Source organism: Corvus moneduloides, chromosome 19 (assembly GCF_009650955.1).
Source record: "Corvus moneduloides isolate bCorMon1 chromosome 19, bCorMon1.pri, whole genome shotgun sequence".
Taxonomy (NCBI): Eukaryota; Metazoa; Chordata; class Aves; order Passeriformes; family Corvidae; genus Corvus; species Corvus moneduloides.
This window is the reverse complement of record NC_045494.1, coordinates 1,503,546-1,524,555: the sequence shown is the minus strand read 5'-3', so window position 1 is coordinate 1,524,555 and position 21,010 is coordinate 1,503,546. Positions and strand designations below refer to the sequence as shown.

At 57.3% G+C, this 21,010-nt stretch overlaps 1 protein-coding gene across 5 annotated transcripts in view; it reads right to left on the bottom strand.

Moving 5' to 3' along the window:
- Window positions 1-234: 234 nt before the first annotated feature.
- Window positions 235-21,010, bottom strand: part of SLC39A11 (solute carrier family 39 member 11) — a 73,104-nt gene continuing 52,328 nt past the window's right edge. For 3 of the 5 annotated variants that reach the window (XM_032128811.1, XM_032128814.1, XM_032128812.1), the window contains exons 7-10: window positions 18,180-18,249; window positions 3,282-3,380; window positions 1,882-2,074; window positions 235-1,787 (exon numbers count right to left, since the gene is read on the bottom strand). In XM_032128811.1, the coding sequence (XP_031984702.1) occupies window positions 1,572-1,787; window positions 1,882-2,074; window positions 3,282-3,380; window positions 18,180-18,249 (578 nt within the window). In that variant the 3' untranslated portion in view covers window positions 235-1,571. The remainder of the gene's footprint in view (window positions 1,788-1,881; window positions 2,075-3,281; window positions 3,381-18,179; window positions 18,250-21,010) is intronic. The other 2 variants (XM_032128815.1, XM_032128813.1) reach the window with 1 other exon arrangement.

The following is a 21,010-nucleotide window of genomic DNA, read 5'->3' as shown; positions in this document are numbered from 1 at the left end:
CAGCTCACCTGCACAGCCCCGCAGGTCCCAGGGATGCACAGCCAGGAATGTCTGCATGAAACTGCCTTTCCTTGGCTTTTCCCCCTCCTTTCCCATCCCCAAGGACGCTGCCTTCCCAGGCAAGAAGAGGCAGGACCTTGGAAGGCCAGGGAGAATGAAGCTGGAGAAAGGAAACGCGGCAGAGCGGAGGGAGGAGGAGCAAATCCACGGATTTATGGCATGGAAACAACGCCGTGCAAACTCCATTTCCCATTTATTGAAAGCAGTCACAGTTAAAAGGTCAAATCCATCGGCAAACAGGAGCTTTGGATCATCCAGAGGGACACACAGAGGAAACCCAACCAAAAAACAAGGATAGAACCAAAAGGGACAGCTGCGGTTTAGTTTATTCCAACCCGTTCCCTTTGGCTCCGGCAGGACCAGAGGGGGACCCGGGACGTCCCAGCCCCGCTTCCAGAGGGACTGAGCGGCAGGAGGCAGCCAGGTGATCCAGTTATTCCCGCTGGAGGGGTTAGGGAAGCCCTTTGTGCTGGAGATTGGAGTGGGAGGGACTGGGATTTGCAGCATCCTTCCAGCCTTGGCCATTCCCTCCTCCCTGGAGCGCGCCCCGGGAACAGGGATGGGCCGGGTTCACTCCTGAGCCTGGAAGGGATCAATCCTCAGTGCTCAGGAAGAGCTGTTCCACAGGAAATGCTTGGAAAGCATCAGGAGAAGAGGCAGGAACCTCCGTGCACGTTTGTGGCTCTCCAGGTGGGATAATGAACTCATCCTGAGGGATTCATTCATTCATCCCAACGAGGGCTCCCGGAATGCTCCGGTGCTGGCTCGGCTCCTGCTCCTCCTGCAGGTGAAGGGTGACCAGGAGGAGCCTGGCTTGGCTCTTCCAGGAGTTACGGATCACTGGGAGCAGCAGCTGAAATCCAGCAATCCCTTGGGAAGGCCGAGCAGCTGCACATGGAATCGCGTCCCGCTGGACAGCACCAGGCAGGGACAGTGTGGAGCCCACACCTTGCCTGCCACAGGAAGCACTCAAATCCTCCTTTCCTGGTGCTTTTTCCCATAGAAAACCCCGGAACATTGGACACAGCACATGGGAACAGTGCCCCTCTGAGAGACGTTTAGGAAAAAAAATGACATTTCCTTCTTGCAGAGATCCCAAGAAAATTCATCTTTATTTGCCTGGACTGTCTGCATCCATCCGAACCAATTCCCTGCAGCATTCCCGAGGAGCAGCAGGCTCTGGGAGACCTCTGAGTCCCCAGTTTATCAGTCTTAATGCTTTCCACCTGCCTTCCCAAAAAAGGGTGGAATTCTAGACTCCGTAAGGAGTGTACTCCATTGCAATGCCTCAGGATTAACCCCAGACCAGCCTCCACACGGGACAGGGAATTCCTGACCTCCGACAGAACGGAGAGGATCCAAATCCCGAGGGCCTTTCCTTGGGGAAACCAGCCCAGCGTCATCCAGCGCCCCTTCCAAGAGGAAAACCAAGGCAGGATCTGGAAGGATCCACCCATCTTTGTGCTTGGAAACCATCGCCAGGAACTCGGAGGGGAGGGGGAGATATAAAATTAGAGGGAATCAACACCAAACCAGATCCCAAAACATCTATGTACAGATCCAGTCCCGGGATAACGCGTGTCCGGCTCCCAGTCCCGCGGGAGCACACGGGGCTCTGAAGTCTTCTCCTGGGAGTGCAGCAGTGCCCTTATCCCAGCCCCACATCCAGGGACATCATCACCACAAATCCCAGGATGGAGGTCCAGGATGCCAACTTCCCGTTGCCGCTGCAGGGAGAGAGGGGAGAGGGGAATGTTTGGGAAGAGGGAAGCGCCGCTCGTGTCCCAGCCAGGCCGGGAAGGGACGTTCCCGGGCTCTCACCTGGTCTGTGCCTCGGGAATGATGTCGTCCATCACCACGTAGACCATGGCTCCGGCGGCGAATCCCAGCGCGTAGGGCAGGAGCGGCTCCGCCAGCACCACGGCGAAGGCGCCGAAGACGCCGGCCAGGGGCTCCACCATCCCGCTCAGCTGCCCATACCTGCCGGACAGCCAGCCCAAAAATCCCTGGAGACCTGGAGCAGCCATCCCAAAGGGATAACGGGGCTCGCACCGCCCCATCCCCACCGTCCCCACATTCCCGGTGCCCGGGAGGAGGTCGGGCACCGGCCAGGGCACCAGGATCATTTCAACACCCAAAATTATTGGACCTAACCCAGCTGAGTTTTGCAGGCAGGATCTAATTCCTTCCCCCAACAGCTCTGTGGGATTTGGGGATCCAGCTCCCGGGCAGAGGAAACACCTCCAGAGGAAACACTTCCAGCTCAATCCCAAAGAGGACACCTGGCCACAACCTCAAACTAAATAAAGCCACGTTCTTCCCGCTCCTTTTCTTTCCCTCTAGGATTGTCCCAACCCTCTGGGCCATGGGAAGTCCCTTCCCAGCAGCAGCAATCCTGGTGCAAGTGCCAGCAGTTATGGAGGTGGGAGGGAGGGAAGGGGAGGAAAGGGGAAGGAGAGGAGAGGAAAGGGGAAGGAGAGGAGAGGAGAGGAGAGGAGAGGAGAGGAGAGGAGAGGAGAGGAGAGGAGAGGAGAGGAGAGGAGAGGAGAGGAGAGGAGAGGAGAGGAGAGGAGAGGAGAGGAGAGGAGAGGAGAGGAGAGGAGAGGAGAGGAGAGGAGAGGAGAGGAGAGGAGAGGAGAGGAGAGAGGGGGAAGGGGAAAGGGGGAAAGGGGAAAGGGGAAAGGGGAAAGGAAAGGAAAGCTTTGGAGCAGTTTGGGAGCCTCCCCCTGCCCTCCCGCCCAGCACCTGGAGCACGGGCAGGAGCCCAGCTCCCGCTCCCAGGGTTTGTGCCCTTGGCTTTGGCACCTCAGGGAAAAGGGACAAAAAAATGGAAGTGGGGTTAAATTCCAGCTTGGAGTGAAGGGAGAGAAAAATGAAGTGACGTAAAAATTAAATAATAATAATAATGGCAGTGCGGGATCTGGGAGCTCAGCACAGGCACTGAACCGGAATGCGGTGACCTGTGGGGATCAGGGATGCATCCCCTGGGATTCAGGGGCTTGGATCTGAGCTTGGAGGGTGGGGAAGGAGCAGGACAGTGCTGGGCAGCAGCAGCACTCCCAGCAGCAGCTCCCTGCGATTCCAGAGGGAACCCAGCACATCCAGGGCCAGCCCATCCCCAGGGCAGCTCCGTGATGGAGCGACACACGGATATGGGAGGGAACCAGCACAGGAGGTGCTGCGGAGGGCCCGTGTCCCTGGGAGAAGAGGGAAGAGCTCACCAGAAGGCTTTCCATGTGGAAAATCCAGCCCCACGCAGGGGCAGGCTGACAGCCAGGCCCTCCGGGAAGTTCTGGATCCCAATCCCAATGGCTAAGTTCCTGAAAAAAGCACAAATACAGATATTTTTGTGTTAGGGGCAAAGCTCAGCCCGGGACAGGCTGCTGGGAGCGGGGAAGAGGGACATGATTAAGGATTCAACAGAAGCATTCCCGGCCCCAGGGCTGCTCATGCTCAGATTGAACAGGATCCCAGCAAATTCCATCCTCCAGCAGCTCCACAGCTTCCAGCAGCTCCAGCACCAGCCCATGGAGCGACAGGGACCAGATGGAGGACAAGAGACTTGTCCTGGGAGGCCCCTGAGGTGATTCCAGCCCGAGGATTCCCGGGAGCAGCAGCATTCCCAGCCCTCGGCAGCTGGGGCAGCCTGGCATTGAGGGAGGGTTGAGGTTCCTCCCTCCTGGGGGGCTTTGCCAGAGGGGCCCCAACAGCCACAGGATTTTGCTTTCTCTCTTTCCCCCTCCTGCATCCCATGGAAAGGGAACACTTGGACTTCCGGAGTCAGAATCAGCGGAGGGGAGAGGGGGGCCGTGCATTGGCCACGGAATCATGGAATGGTTGGGGTGGGAAGGGACCTTAAAGCTCATCTCACCCCTGCCATGGGCAGGGACCCCTCCCACTGTCCCAGGCTGCTCCCAGCCCCATCCAGCCTGGCCTTGGGCACTGCCAGGGATCCAGGGGCAGCCACAGCTTCCATGGACAATCTGTGCCAGGGCCTGCCCACCCTCCCAGGGAAGGATTTTGTCCTGCCAGGGAAGGATTCCCGTTGGGTTCCTGCTGGAGCTGTGCAGGGCTGGCACATCCACCTCCTGCCCTTCCAGCTGCGCAGGGCCTCGGGAGTTTTGGGGAATGTTTCAGGCACCAAACAGGGCTCGTGTTTGGGCTCCCTGGGCTCCACAAATACCCCTTGTTCCACACTCGGAGTGTTTCTCCATGGTGGCTTTGCTGGGGGGTGTTGGTGGCACTGAGGGACACCAAGAGCGGGACCATCCTGGGGTCGGGGCTCCAGCACGGAGGGGTCGGGCTCTGAGGGATCTCCAGAAGGATCCCAGAGCCTCTCCCAAGCTCAGTTCCTCCTCTGCCAACAGCTCCCAGCTCCCTCTTTTCACCCCCTCATTTCCTATGAGTAAAATAAGCCCGGTGAGAAAAACCTCTCCGGGTTGTTTAAACTTCTCCCAGGGTTTACAGAGGAGGGGAGGGGAAGGGGGAGAGGCTCCGGGTTTCCCTGAGCAGGACAGGCCATTACAATCACAAACATTATTCCAGGCAGAGAGAGGGAGGACGGAGGGGGAAAACCATCCCTGCTGGAAAACACTGGAGCCGCTGTCTGGGCCGGGTTTTTTTTTTTCCCTCCTTCCCTCGCTCGGCACAAAGCAGCTATTGCTGCTCCTGGCCACGACAAATTAACAGGGTGGCAGCTGTGAATGGAGGGGTCTGTGTGGGAAGGGTGGGGAGCCCCCCCATCCCGATCCCACCGGGAATAGGGACCCCCACGCTGACCCCCGAGGGGCAGGAGGAAGGGATGGAACCAGGGGGAGATCCAGGAGAAGCTCATCGGGGGGTTTGTCCCTGCTCCCTTCCTCCTCTCCTTCCCACACATCCCCCAGGACAACACATCCAGGCTGCCCAAAACCAGGAACCAGCCCCAGGACAACACATCCAGGCTTCCCAAAACCAGGAATCAGCCCCAGGACAACACATCCAGGCTGCCCAAAACCAGGGACCAGCCCCAGGACAATCCATCCGGGCTCCCCAAAACCAGGAACCAGCCCCAGGACAATCCATCTGGGTTTCCCAAAACCAGGAACCAGCCCCAGGACAATCCATCCGGGCTCCCCAAAACCAGGGACCAGCCCCAGGACAATCCATCCGGGCTCCCCAAAACCAGGGACCAGCCCCAGGACAATTCACCTGGGCTTCCCAAAACCAGGAACCAGCCCCAGGACAACACATCCAGGCTTCCCAAAACCAGGGACCAGCCCCAGGACAATCCATCCGGGCTCCCCAAAACCAGGACCAGCCCCAGCCCTGCAGCTGGGGCTGCAATGAATGCCCCATCCCAAGGCAGGATTTTATCCGTTTTCCCAAGAAATGTGGGTGTTCCCATGGTGCTGCCAGTGTGGGACAGGGCCAGAGCAGAGGCCACCAGGGACCAGCGTGAGGCCACCGCTGTCCCTGCACGTGGAGTTTCTTGTTCCTTGGGGCAGAAAGGACCTTCTGGGCTCAGCACCAGGCTCAGAACATCCCCGTGGCCTCCAGTCCCTCCATGTTCCCACAAAGATCTGCTCACAGACTGCCCTCCCCGAGGAGCACTCATTCCTCCCTCCCACCATGAACATCTCCTGGCCGGTGGGGCCTGCTGAGCCTTTCCCAGGGACACCAATCCCACCAGGATGGGAACAGCTCCGTGCCAGCGTGCAGGCCAGGAGCACCCCAGCCCGGTGTTCCCATGTGCCCTGCTGGGGTCACCGCCCCAAGGGCACCTCGGGGGCCACCCCTGCTCGCCCAGCGTGCCAGGAGGTGGCCCTTGGGAAAGGGGATTCACCTCCAGCGCTCCGAATAAACCCATCCCAGGGGATACCGCCGTCCCTCCTGGCTGCCGGGCCGTGCACAGCTCACACCTTCCCCGCAGCAACCGGGTGAGAAGCAGGGAATCAAAGCCGCATTGTGTCCGAGGGGAACAAAGGCGCCTTTTGACGGAAATAGGTGGGGATTCTTGGAAGGCTTCCCCCGACTGCGAGGGAATACGCTGTAAAACACAGGCACGGAGACACGGCCTGGCCCACGGGAGCCCGGCCTCGGGTGGCACAGGGACACGGGGGACAGGGAAACGGGGATGAGCCAGAGGGAAGATCCCTGGGGTGATGGATTTGGGGTCTCTAAAGAGAGGAGAAGAAAGGTGGGGTAAGCGGTAGAGGTGGTGGAATCAGATCCCATCTGGTCGGATTTTCTGGTGGAGTCCCCACCCCTGGAGGTGACCAAGGATGTGGCACTCACGTAACAAGGTGGGGATCGGGCACAGGTTGGACTCGGTGATCTTGGAGGTCTTTCCCAGCCTCGGTGATCCTGGGATGCTGTGGATGCAACACCTGTGTCCAGCTGGACAACCTGGAGCTCATCCCCAACCTACAAACGCGAGTTGGTTCACAGGAAGCACATCCAGGGAAAACCACAGCAGGCTCTGCCTGGGGATGTGTGTCCTGTTAGTGGCTCTGTCACCAGCACGGGAACGTCACTCGGGTGACTCCTCCACGTGGCTACAACGGACTCGGTGTCCTTGGAAGCATCAAGGAGCCAACACACGCTGGATGCGTTACCTTTCCCAGCTGTGAAACGGGGGTGGTGACAGCCGTGGGACAGCCCTGTCCTCCAGAACTGTCGCCAGGCGGGCACAGAACTGCCAGGCCACATGGCACCCGCACGTGAGCTCTCTGCAGAAGGGGATGGCTCTGCCCTGCCCTTGGCCGATCCTCTCGTGCAGCAGTTCCCAGGACGAAAAGGTAAATCCGTGCCCTCCTGGCGGAGCTCCCCCAGGGAAAGGCTCCGTGTCCCCCGGGAACGTCCCGGGGCCGGACCTCCTGCCCCCCTCGCCTGCCAACTGCTCCGGCACCACGCTGGGAGACTCCAAGTTCACTTGCAAAAAAAAAAAGTTGGCATCTCTGCATATTTGCAAGGTCAAGGCACAGAAAGCCCTCTATAAGCCTAAAGCCTTGTTTTCAAGGGCCTATTCTTTGACGAAGTGATTATGAAAGCAGCTACATATTCTTAACAAGCCCCTTTTCACTCGGGCTTTCAGTTCCCCGCAGTGGAGAATGTGCATGTGTATTCTTGCATGGCAGCCCTTCCATACTGTTGGGATTGTTATCGGGCCGCCGTGAAAGGCCCGATTGTTTGGGGTTGCCGCGATTACATCACGGCTGCCCCCGGGCCGCCCGCCGAGGTGTTTGATCAGGGCTCGCAGGTGGGAAGGAGCTCACGGGGCCCTTTCCCCAGACCTGCCCTACCTGTTAAACCCTGTTCCACACAGCTGCTCCTTCCCGCTGCTCCAGACCCTCCCATGCCGGGAGAGCGGGAGGGACCGGCCCCCGATGTCCCCCAGATGTCCCCCAGCCCACCCCCAGCAGCATACTGACCCCTCCGTGGGCACCTGCTGACCCCCTGGCATTCAAGGTTTGAAAGGCAAATCCCCAAAGGAGGAGGGAGGATGTTATTCCTGCAGATTTTTCATCTCCAACATTTCAAACTGTTCAAAAAACGGGGGAAAATGGGATATAAACCTGCAGTGCCTCCTTGTCTGGAGTGCAGCCAGCAGTCCCAGTACCACAGGGACACAGAAATGCATGGAACAGCATGTGCTGGGCAGGGGATGGAGCAGGAATCCCAATCCCAGGCAGGGAATGGAATGCCTTGGGTTGGAAGGGGAATTAAATCCCATCCCATTCCACCCCCTGCCACGGGCAGGGACAGCTTCCACCATCCCAGGTTGCTCCAAGCCCCGTCCAGCCTGGCCTTGGGCACTTCCAGGGATCCAGGGGCAACCACAGCTTCTCTGGGAATTCCATCCCAGGGCATCCCCACCCTCACAGGGAAGAACGTTTTCCTCACAGGGAAGAATTTCTGCCCTGAGAAGCTCCACTGGGTCTCTGCTGGAGCCAAGTGTGGCTGGCACACCCCACAGAACACCACGTGCCCTGCTGACGCTCTCCCTTCCAGCACTGCTCCTCGGGCGCCACTTCCATCCCTCTTCCCACCCTTCCCTCCCAGTTCCCAGCCCATCCCAGGCACTGGGAGCTCTGTGTCCCACCTGTGGCCTGGCCCCGTGCCAGCCCCGCTCCCCCACGCTGCAAACCTTGACGATTTTCGGGAATTTTACCCTTAATTTATCCCCAAGGCACGGGAGCTCGGTTCAAAGCCATGAAAGCGCTCTCCCCTCCGAGCACAGCACTGAACTCAGCTGCAGAGCACGGAATTCTCCACTTTTCCCCACACAAATCCCCCCAGTGCGGGGCCAGCCCAGGGCCCTCTCCAGCAAACCTCAGCTCCTTGTTCCCAGCCTGGATGCCAAGATCAGAAGCCTCCTCCAGCCCCAGGGGGATTCAGGTGCTGCCCTGGCCATCACCACGTCCTTCACCTGCTCCTCCACCATCACTTCCCATGGAAAATCCATCCCCTGTGTGCCTTCATTCCTCACCTTCCCCGGACACGGATTTTGGGGAGAAAGCCATCCCAGGGACACAGAATCCTGGAATTGTTTTAAGGAAAAGACCCTTCAGGTCATCAAATCCAGCCGTTCCCTCAGCACTAATGTCCCCAAGTGCCACATCCACACATCAGTTAAACCCCTCAGGGGTGGGGACTCCACCACTGCCCTGGGCAGCTGTGCCAGGCTTTGGCCACCCTTTCCATGAAGAAATTTTCCCAGTATCCAGCCTAAACCTCCCCTGGTGCAACTTGAGGCCGTTTCCTCCTGTCCTGTCACTTGTCACTGGGGAGAAGAGCCCAACCCAGCCCCGGAGAGGACACGGCCCAGGCACTCCCTTCCTTTCTCCAGTTCACAACCTCAGTGTTGGCCGGGGTGGGCAAGAGGAGACAGAAACTGGAGCTCCCTCCCTGTTCGGGCAGGGAATCCACCGCCAGATCCCATGGATGGATCCCATTGTTTAGGGACTGTTTATTCCTCTGGAGTTTTCCAATCTTGCTCCTTATCGGCCTGGTTATTTCGGGAACTGTTTGATTTATGAGTCAGCCTCAGGCACGGGGTGAAGGTTCAGCTCTCCCCCGGTGTGGGAAGCACAAAGCCACATTTCAGGAGCTCCTTTTGCCGTGCTTTGACCTCGCAGAGCAGCAGGAGGAGCTCAGGGAGCCTCAGCACCTTCTCCAAGAGCAGGAACTTGGCCTGGGAGCTCAGGATTGGGCCAGGATCGGCCGAGCCTTGCCAGGCTCCAGCTCTCCAGGGCTGCAAAATGAGCAGGAGATGAAGCCCTGGAGCTGCTTCTGGGAAAATCTGCTTTGCAGGAGGTGGAATTGCCCTGGTCCTGCTCCCACAGCACGCAGGGAGAAGATCCAGTGCACAGACAAATTCTGGTTTACCGAGATACAAAGTTCACAGATGCTTGTAAACCGTAAAATCCTGGAATGGTTGGGAAGGACCTTAAAGCTCATCCAGTGCCACCCTGCCATGGGCAGGGACACCTCCCACTGTCCCAGGCTGCTCCAAATCCTGTCCAGCCCAGCCTGGGACACATCACAAATGGATAAAACACCAGAACTGCCCCTTCTCAGTGTCACCCCCCTCCCCTATCCTGGCTACTGGGCTAAAATCCTGCCCAAGGAAAGGGATCAACACGAGCTATCCCAAATATTCTCAGCTCTGGCACCACCCCCTTGGGCAGCCCCAAGACCTTCCCTTTTCCAGAAGCAGGTTCAGCCTCAGCAGGGGCCACCCCAAGCCCTGCAGAGCCCCAGCTCCAAGGAACCCCCCCAAACTGCTCCAAGAGAACTGCAACAAGCCCAGAAAGCAGAGTCTGTGGGGATGCTGAGAGCTCCCAGCTGGCCAGAGCTGATTCCTGACAGGAATTCCTCCGTTTTCCAGCAGAAACCAAGGACATCCTTCCCTGGCAGCACCTCTCAGCTCCAACCAGCAGCAGGAGGTTTCAGCTAAGCCCTTACACCCCTATTTTCAAATACTTTAAGACACCCCTCACATGAGACCTCGTTAATTCTATTTTAAACAGCATCAGCCTGCAAATAATTTCAATTTTTACATACTCATAGCACCCCAGCCCTAAATAAAGTGGGATTTAACGAGGTGGCTGCATTGATCTAGGGTGGGGCTGGGGCTGCAGGGAGATACAGAACCTTATAAAGGTTATTAAAATATTTTAAAAAAATAAAAATTAGATGCCCACAGAAGCTGGGTGGTCTAATAGCAGGGCTGGGATTCTGGTCCACAGGTAAAAATTCCCAATTCATGTTTATGGCTCCATGCAAAAAACGCCAATTCTCTCCTTTTTGTCTGAATCTTCAAACTGGGAGCACATTTGGTGCCATGAAATCTCAGTGTTAAGGACGTGCTGGGGTGTGGGAATGGTTTTAGGGGTGGTTTGTAGGGATTTATTGCCTGGATCACACGGCCCCATTCCTTACAGAAAATAAAAGTAAGGGAGGAAGGGTGAGTGAGGTTAATAAACCTGATTTTCCTTCCTGGTAAAGGATGGAAAGAACCCACAGGGAATCAAAGTGCAGCTGGATGCAGGGATAAAAATAGGGATGTGTGATAAAAACTGGGATGTATGACAAAAATATGGGTATGTGATAAAAGCAGGGATGTGTGACAAAAGCAGGGATGGTTTTCCCTCACCTTCTCCCAGGTGCCCAGCAGTGCTGGAGCCCAGCACCCCAAGGCAGGGCTGCTGTGCCAGGGGGGCACCCAGGGGCTCCCACCCCATTCCCAGGTGCCCACATCTGCATCCTGCTGGGAATCACCAGCCAAGAGCAAAAGTGGAATGATTCCTGCTCACCCCTGTCCGGTTAAAGGAGAGCAGCTCCTCTGTGCTGCCTGCAGACCTGGAACTGAACAATTTCCTGGCAGCTGCAGCTCCAGAAGGGCCCATTATGGCCCCGGGCCCTGTCACAGCGTCTCCATTCCAATTGTTTCCCTTCTCCAAAGGGTTATTTTTAAACCCCGGACTCCGTGTTCCAAGTGGCTTTTGTTTGGCATCACCTGGGTAAGAAAATCAGGGATAAAGGCTTGGCCTTGCCCTGCTTTTCTCCCTGCCCTCGCCCTCTTGTGTGAAGGTGCTCAGGAAGCAAAAGGAGCACTTTTGGAGAGCAAAGCAAGGAGAGACCTTCGTGGTGAGGTCGTGGAGAACTCCACCCTACGGGAATTGGGGCCATCCCTTCATCCATCGCTGCTGGGGCTCGGTCGAGGGAAATGCAGCAGCTGAGGAGCCTCAGTCCTGGCTTGGGGCTCTCCAAACCTCCCGGAGCACATCCTCCTCCCGAGCCCTGCTGGCAACACCCCCGAGGCCATCCCCACCCTTCCCAAAGAAAAGCCCTGCAGGAACCTCCCCAGCTCCCCAGTGAACACCTCCCTCCAGGCCAGGCTCATTAAAAGGTGCTTAATGAGCACCGTGCCCCCTCTGTTTTGTAACCGGGGCAGGGCCGGCCTTTGTTCTGCTCCCGTTTCTCCAGGATCCCGGGGAAGGTGGAAATCCCCCTCAGCTCTGGGTGGGTTTTTCCATGAGGTGTTCCTGTGATCCCATAAAAACGTCGGGATCCCAGCCCCCATTCGGATCCTTCCTCTCTCTGAGCTCCGCTGTGGATCCCTTCCCCACATCCCACGAGTGTGAGACAGAAAATCCCAGAGTGTCTTGTGCCGGCTCCCAGACCACAATGACTTCCATTCATCCCAAGGAAACACAGGATAAAATTTTTGCCTGGTTTCAATCTCCCTACATTAATCAAACCCTTTTTTTTTTCCCCTTTTCCCAGCCTGAGAGCCACAGCGTGGGAGGCACAGGCTGTCCCATGGAATAATATTTTCCAAGCCATCCTCAAAGTCTGCCTGTCAGCCCGAAGCCTCTCTGCTGTCTGTTTCACCAGAGCTGGACAGGAAACAATCCGTGGGCACAACAGATCCAAACAAGGCCGGCATTCCCAGCAAAAGGGCGGATGAATGGGATCCATTGTGCTGTGCTGGAGGAAACATCCCCAGCATCATCCAGGGGGGAAAAAGTTTTCTGTTTCCAGCACTTCCCTACTCATTCCTGCTCCTTCCTCGCTGTCCCAAGAGGAGATTTCACCGAGGAGATTGAGGTTGGGGGTGGGATGAGGGTGGGACGGTTCACGGGCACCCAAAGCAGGCTGAGCTGGGCAAACCCAAGTTAAACTCTGCTCCATGAAACTCAATTTCCCCCTTCCCCGCACCCACAGCGAGCCAGGACCAGACCTGGAGCAAACCCGAGCTGCAGCTGGCAGAGAGGGGCACAGCAAAGTCCTGGGAGGGGAGAAGGGATCCATCCCTGCCCCGAGGAGCTCGGGCTTTAGGGGAGGAAAACGCACCAGATCCACCTTTTCTGGGAAGATCCCAGCCCAGCAGGGCAAGAGGGAGCTGAGGGGGGTCCCCATGTGAACCCCATGGACAAAGCCCCCCAAACCCCTGCGCTGTAACCAGGCAACAACCAACACCCCACACCCCAAAAAAATCCCCACTCGGCTCCATCCTAAGGCAGAGCTCTGCCAAAAATTTGCCTCCAGCACTTTTAAGCTCCCCAAATTCTCTGCATCCAGGAATCCAAGGAGGAGCCGGTGCCCAGCTCACCCGTGGCTTAACCAAACACCTCACTTTGCTTCCCAAACTTCCAGCTCTTGATATCTCGTCTGCTCTGAGGAATTTATGGCATTTAACTCCATATTGGCCTCACCTCTTTGAACCTCCCCTGGCCCCGGGAAGAGCAGCCCCCTGGCAGGGGTTTTTCCAGGGAAAAAGGCACATCTGGGAATGCTGTTGGCTCCAGGGTTTGCCCTGTGAGACCAGGCACAAATCCCAAATTTGGGGAGAGGAGTGGGATGGGAACATGGATGTTCCCACCCGGTGTCAGCTGGGAGAGGAGCAGCACCCTGGGATGGGAATTCTCATCCCAGACACATTCCACCCTCAGGGAAAGGAGCTTCCTGCCCTGGAACAGGGATGGCCTGGAAAATAAAAATTCCATGTGCTTTTGGGCAGGCAGAGTGCAGAAAATCCATCCCTGTTTTATCCCGATCTTTCGGTCCGAGTCAGACTTGCAGGGAATTTTTTTGCCAAGTTATTCCCTGGAACAGCCAGGCCTACGCTGTGCTGATCCAGCTTTATTTTGGATGGAAGTGGAGAAGCAGCTGTGCCCTGGCCGTGCCAGGAGCACAGGGAAGGTGCCCCAGGACCTTGGAGCACCATTGCCACGTGAGCTTCCCAAGATCCAAGCAAAAAAGGCATGGAAAATCCTGGTTTGGGCATTCCCCAGCAGCTCCAGGCTGGATTTTCCAGCCTTAACAACAACCTTTGATCAAATATTTCCAATTATACCCTCAAGTGATACCAAAATCACACACAGGCTGCGGGATGGGGCCCTGGGAGCTGCACCCACAGAGATATTCCCACTGGAAGAGCATCCCTGGAGCGCAGCCTTCACATCCCAGCTGGAAAACAGCTCAGCCAGAGCAAAACCACGGCTGGCAGCCAGAGAATCGGCCAGGGGTGCAGGGAATATCCATCCCACCTGCTGGAAACACGGAGCTGCGATTCCTTATGGATGAGGAGATCACCCAGACAGGGATTGGCAGAGAATTCCAGCTGGTTCCAAGTTAACTGAGCACCACATTCCCTTTTCCTGCCCAAATCAGCCAGCCAAGGTCCAGCACTGTCCCATCCCCCTCATCCTCCTCCTCAGGGCAGGGGGTGTCTCAAACACATTCCAAATCTTTCTCCTGTTAAAAGCAAATTCCCTGGCACAGGTTTTTTCCAGCAGTTTTCTGTTGCCTCTGCAGCATAACGCAGGCACGCTCCTGAGCTCCTGCAATCCCACCCAAGGAAATTCATTTTATGGCGGATTTCTCCTCGACAGGAAAAAAATCCTCAGGAAGCAGCAACGCTCCATAAGGAAATGGATTTGGCTTTTGTGTGCTCGCCTCCAGCACAGGGATGAGCTCCTGCAGACAGCAAACAGCTCCTGCGGGATTCGGGAGGTGCAGATTTAGGATTTGGGAGGTTCCTGCATCCCAGTTATCCTTCAGGATCACACCCTGCTCCCACGATGCAGGGTGGGATGGGAAGGGGGATATTCAGCCCCTCGTGCGGATCCTTGAAGGAAGAGCTTGCGATGGGAAAAGGAGAGGGAAAGAGAGACCAAGGACCCCATTCCCCCTTCCAGCCCTGAGCTCCACATGGGATGCGGGAGGGGAGATGCTGCAGGCTCCTGGGTGCCTGGGTGGGATCCCCTCCCTGCCAGCCCTGGATATCATCCCACAGCTTCCCAGCGTCCCAGCCCATGGGATGAGGGGCTCAGGATCACCCCAGGCATCCCTGGTGGTGCTTCCACCCTCGAACAGACACGGGAGGGACTTGGGGAAAGGGAGACACGAGAGAGAGGCAGCAGCAGGGACCTGGCCCGGCGCCTCTCCTGTGCTCCATCCAGCCTTGGGAAAGCCGCTGGCAAAGCGGAGCAGGGTCAGACAGCCCCGGCTGTCCCCAGCCTGTCCCCTGCCCATCCCCTGCCCGTCCCCTGCCCACTGTGCCCCCAGAGCAGCCCAGGGACGCACAAACTCCGCCCGTGCTGCTCCCAGCAGCTCCAGCCCCATCTGGTTCCTGTTAAAGCAGCCGCACGAGGAGGGCAGGGGAGCGATCCCTCCCCCGCGGGTCAGAGGGAGAACAGGGGGAGGGAGCGCAGCTTTTTTAAGCCGTGGCTGCCCTTCTCTTTACCTTCCTGCCTGGAAGGCGGCCAGGAGCAGCTCCTGCCTTCCCCGCTCCCATCTGGAGGGAACCTTCCCGTCCTGGGCACACCCGCCCTGCCCTGGCCCTGCCCTGGCCCTGCCCTGGCTCTGGCTCCTCTCCTGTTACCGCAGCCCTTTGTCCCGAGCTGCTGTTTCCAGCCCGTGGAACTTCCCAATGTTCCCATCCCTGCACGGAGCGGGGCAGGAGCGGCACAGCCCCACAGCAGTGAGGGATGCTCCTGCCTGGGGACGAGGAACAGCTCAGCCCCCGTGGAAAACACCCCAAAAGGGGCACCTTCCACCATCCCAGGCTGCTCCAAGCCCCGTCCAAGCTGGCCGTGGCCACTTCCAGGGATCCAGGGACAGCCACAGCTTCTCTGGGAATTCCATCCCAGCCCCTTACAGGGAACAATTGCTGCCCAATATCCCATCCAGCCCGGCCCTCTGGCAGTGGGGAGCCATTCCCTGTGCCCTGGCATAGCCTCTCAGGCTCCAGGTGGGTTCTCTCCTGGCCGGGCCAGGGGCTCGGATCCAGCTGCAGCTCCCAGAGGATCCCGGAGCAGCCAGCCCGCAGGAACAGAGCCTGCACACCCGGTGGCAGCAAAGAAACGCGCAGGAGAACGGGAAGGGCCGGGAGCAGCGCCGGGATGAGCCGGGAGATGGGCAGGATGGCGAATCCCTGCAGCGCCGATCCAGCACATCGAAGCTCCAGCTGTGTTAAAAGGTGACATTCCCTTTCCTAATTGTCATTTTCTGGGTTTTGAGCAAATCCCGGGATGTGCTCCTGACTGGGACCCTCAGCTGAGGGGCTGCACTGCTCTGCTCACGCCCCTGTGCAAAACCCTCTCTTGGAGCCCACCAGCACAGGGAAAAGTCCTCAGCCCTGGAAAATCCCTTCGGGATCCCCGCAAAGTGTCGGGAACAGGGCGTTACCCTCATCCAAACAAGGTACTGGGAAGGAATTCTTCCCCGTGAGGGTGGGGAGGCCCAGGGCTGCAGGAATGAGCCTTCCCCCGAGGCTCAGCCCGGTGCTGGCGGGCTTCAGTCACACTCAGGGGGAGGGAAAAGGGGAATGGAGAAGGGAAACTGAGTCCCGGAGCTACTCCATTAAAATGCTGTTCCAAAGGAATGGATGGGAGGGGGATCCTGACTCAGTGACCCCTCAGAGCCATGTCCCCAGTGTCCCCTCAGAGCTCCGTCCCCTCAGAGCCGTGTCCCCAGTGTCCCCTCAGAGCTCTGTCCCCTCAGAGCCGTGTCCCCAGTGTCCCCTCAGAGCCATGGCCTGGGAGCAGCTTTCCCTTTGGATGTGTCCAGAGCCAGCACAACCTCTCACATTAAATACAATTCCGGCTCTTTTTAAAACCTCCAGAACACCAAGGAACCCCCTCGAAGCCTCCTGGAGCTTCCCGAATGATTTCCCAGTCCCCCCGAGCTGGCAGTGACAGACACGCTGGTGGCACTGGAGTGACTCTGTCCCCTGCTGCAGCTGGCTGCATTTGCATTGGTATTTTCCTGGTGCAGATGCCACCTTTCATCTCCCATGATTAATGCCCTTGGAAATCCGGAGAAAGCACCAGCTGCTTCTGCCTCCTCAGCTTCCAGGGAGCAGCTGAGGGGGAAAAAACTCCTTTTGTTCCGGCATCTCCTGGGTTCATGAAGAGCCTTTTATTTCCGAAGGTTAGGGAAACGCGGTGGGTAAAGCTGGAGCGTATCCTGCTTTTCCCACTGGGATCTGTGGCAATCCAAGTGCCTGGGCCAGCCCAGGGTCCCCTCAGGCAGGGATGTGGCAGGGAATTGGGAATGGAAGCGTTGGGATGGGTCTCTGTGGGGCACAGCTTGTGCCTGGCCACAAAAGGGGCTGGACAGCCTGGAGAGGTGCAGAATCAGCCTGGATGGATCTAAAACCAGCCCTGGGACCCCGCAGATCCTTCGGAAGGAATTGTGGAATGGTTTGGGTTGGAAGGGACCTCAAAGTCCAACCCTGCCATGGGCAGGAACACCGTCCACTACCCCAGGCTGCTCCAGCCTGGCCTGGGACATTGCCAGGGATCCAGGGGCAGCCACAGCTGCTCTGGGCACCCTGTGCCAGGGCCCGCCCACCATCACAGCCAGGAATTTCTCCCTAAAATCCCATCTAATCCTGTTCTCCTTAGGAACGAGGTGACTGAGCCATGGCAGCAGGTGTGAATTCCAAGGAGGAGGAGAAAAGCTCGGAAGGTGCCGTTTGCAAGGCGGCCACCAAGAGGTGCCAGCAGCTCTTCCAAAGCCTCGGCAGCTCCTCCAGCTCCACTCCAGATTTATCCCTTTCTCCCATTTCTCCACCCCAGTTCCAGCTCTGCCGGGGGCCGTGGGTGCTGTCATCATCTGGGCTGTGCTCCTGCTTGGAGGAGCAGGAGACATCCTGAATGTCCCAAATCCCAGAGTTTGGAGGAGCTGGATGATCCCCCCGAGTTCACAGCAGTCCCGGAGAGCAGCACAGAAGGGTTTTCCTGGGAGCACTGCCAGGACTGGAGCAGGAATGCCAGGAATCGGGGATCCTGGGATGCCAAGGGGACCGAGAGCCTTCACTGCCACCAGTTCCAGAATCCTGCAGCCCTGCTTGGCAGGAATGGGAAACAAAGCCACCAGATGCTTCCCAGCAGCTCCAGCAGCTGCTCCCACCCATTGGGGATGCTGCTTTTAGGGAAAATCTCAGCATTTCCCTGTGCCAGGGATCCTGCCTGCTCCATGAGGAGCAGAACCAGGGCTGCTCCCAGCTCAGTGGGACAGGAGGAGGAGGAGATGAAGGAATCCTGCAGGGAGCCACGGAGACACCGGGCAGGGGCCCTGGGAAGAGGAGGGTGGAGACTCCACCATTCCAAGGAAAGGGATTTACCCGGCTGAGATTTCCCTCTGCCTCCACCTGATTTACACATCTCCACTTCCAGCCTGATCCCCTTTTCCTGCCCTCCCTCTGCAGCTCCCCACAGGCAAAGCTCCCCCAGCGCAGCCAGTGCTGAGCCGAGCATCCCCAGCGACGTTTAACGGGGAGAAGGGAGAGAGAGAAACTCCCCAAAATCCCTGTGTGTGCCTCCAGCAGCACCCTGGGACGCTCAGCTGCCTCCTGCCCAGCTCCAGTGATCCCAGAGAGGCAAAACCACGGAACCACTGCAGAACCAGCAACAACAGAAAGCTTTTCTCTCGTCCGAGGAGCGCAGCACGAGGCAAATGCAGCAGCACCGGGAATTCCTGCCGCTCCCTTTGCCAGCCTCGTGCTTCCAGGCAAGTTTCATCATGGATCCATGGATCTCCAACCCCCCTGGCACGGGACACGGTGGGACAGCCAAGCTCCAGGGGCAAAGGCGCACACAAAAAGCAGGACTTGGCCTTACCTGGCACTTTGGAATGTGGCGGACGCGGATTTTCCAATGGCCCCGAATCCAACTCCCACTGCCAGGCCCTCTGGAACAGCAAGGAAAAACCAGTAAGGTCCAGCCCTGAGCCCATCCCTCCTGCTGTGCTCCGTGGGAGGCAGCACTGGGGTGGGCAGGCAGCAGGACCCCAGCCCAGGAGGATCCTGCTCCTTTGGATCCACGTGAATTCAATCCAGCACTGCCCGGGGAATTCCCACTATGGACCCAAACCTGTTCCTTGGGAACAGCTCCCACTGTCCCCAGATCACCCGGCTGGGACATGAGGGAGCACCCAGGGCAGGGGCCGAGCCCTGCAGGGCTGGGGTGGCCCTGGGGATGTTCTGAGGGCTCAGCAGAGCTGAGGCACAGCTCTGGAAAAGGCATTTCCAGCCATGGAGCTCCACAAAATCAGCCCTGGCACCGCTCTTCCCAAAGATCCCTTTGGAAGGGTGACTCGCCCAGGGAGCAGAATTCAAAGGGAAAAAGCTCGTTTTTAATGATTCCCGTTCTAAATGGTTCGTGTGAGGAACAGAAATAGCTCTGACAGAGGGGCAAGGCCACGCCGAGGCCCTGCTGCGGAGCGGGAAACTCACAATTGATGGGAGCACGGATCACAAATCCTGGGAAATGAAAGCCAGCAGATGGTGCGTGGGGAAGGGCTGAGCTGCTCAGGGAGAAGCTGCAGCGTGGGGGGAATCAGCTCAGGGGGAGGAGGAGGAGGAGGAGGAGGGGACACGGCAGCCTCGGGCCTTGGCCAGGTCCCCACGTCCCCGGACAGGACACGGAGATGACACGGACAGGACACAGGACATGGAATGGTTTGGGTGGGAAGGGACCTCAGAGTCCCTCCAGTGCCACCCCTGCCATGGCAGGGACCCCTCCCACTGTCCCAGGCTGCTCCCAGCCCCAATGTCCAGCCTGGCCTTGGGCACTGCCAGGGATCCAGGGGCAGCCACAGCTGCTCTGGCAAATCCATCCCAGCCCCTCCCCACCCTCACAGCCAAGAATTCCTTCCCAAAATCCCGTCTAAATCCTGAGCCAGTGAAGAACTTCCCACAGGCACTGCGGGACAAAAGCCCCTCAAGCCTGGGATGAGAGTGAAAGGAAAGCATCCCTATCCCACTTCCCACATCAGAGAGGGCTTTCCCAAGGGTTTCAGCCTCTGGAGCAGCTGTCAGCTCCTCCTGCCGCTGCTGCGCGAGCGGGACAGGCTCCACTCATCCCGCTTATCTGGAGAACTCGCATGGAGAAGGCGCCGGATGAGTTCATTCGGCTCCTCTTGGCAGAACAAAGAGTCAGAAATGACCAATCTCAGCCCCCGCCAGGGAAACGTTTCCATTTAACCCAAACAAAGGGATTTTGCCTCTCCTGGGCTTCCTTGGCTTTACAGTCCCAGGCACTTTATCCCGGTGAGGCATTACCAGGGATCAGCCTAATCCCGTGCTCACTCAGGGATCCTTACAAAGGCGTTTTCCTCCCTGCTCCTTCAAAAAAAAAAAAAAAAGCTTCAAACCCTCAGTCTGGAAGGGATAACTGTGCTAGAGGGGAAATGTGGGATGATCCTGGGACACCTGGATGCTTCCCTGTGCTGCCAGATCCAAACCAGCCCCGACACCAAAGACCTGGATGAGGATAATCTACAAAATACACCGATTTTTTTTTTTTTTTGCCTAAAAAATATCTTTGCAGGAATTTTTCCTAAAAAAAACTATTCTTGCAGGAATCTTGCCTAAAAAAAATATAATTACAGGAACCTTGCCTAAAAAACACCCTTTTGTAGGATTTTTTCCTAAGAAACAACCTCATGGGAATTTTTCCTTTAAAGCATCCTTGCAGGAAATTTGCCTAAAAAAACACATTTGCAGGAATTTTTCCGTAAAAATACCCTTGCAGGAAACTCCTATGGGGATGCAGCGTGGCAGGGAAGAAGGAGGAGGAGGAGGAAAAGGAGGATCCGTGGAAATGGGAAAACGAGAAGCGACTCACAAATCCCACAAAAATCTCAGGTTTGGAGGGAAGGCAGAAATGAAAGGAAACGCAGGATTTGTCAAAAGCTTCTGCCTGCAAAGGATTTCAGGGCAGGTGAGGGGAGCACGGCTCAGCAGAGGTCAGTGCCTGCAGAATTTGGGGGAAAATAGCAGGAATTATGGATTTAGCAGCAGGAATTATGGATTTAGCAGCAGGAATTAGGGATTTAACAGCAGGAAACGCCTTTTTTTGGTGAGGAAAGGAGAGTTTGGGATGCTGAGAAACCCCTTTGCATGAGCAGGACTGTGGCTACCAGCATGGACACACGGAGTTCATCCCAAAAAATGCATCCCTGTCATGAAGCAAAGCACCAGCACTTGCCAAATCCCGCTCGGCGATGCCAAAGCCCGCAGCATCCGCACATCCCACAGCGCTGCCCACCCCTGGCCAGGGCTGGCAGTGGCACTGTCCCCTCCCACAGGGATTTCTGGAGCTCAGCAGAGGAAGAGGCTTCCTCCAGGAGGGTTCTCCAGCTGCCAACGTCTCATCCATAATTCATCCCGCTCCTGGAAGAGCTGTTAAGTTCCTAGCGGGAAATTAATCTTGCCGTAATGAGGTTTGGATTTCTCGGAGAGTTTAAGCACAGCCACTCAGAGCTTTTTCCCTCCAGACCTTGCCCGGTCCCTCTAGGAAACATCTTTTTGCCATTTGCTGCTCTGGGATCAGCAGATTCCAGGGATTTTCCACTTTTTAGGTCCCCACCACTGTAGCAGCAGAAGGAGGAGGTGAAAGTCACCTTCAAAAGGCTTTTTCTTCGTGCTATGGAAACGGTTTGGGTTGGG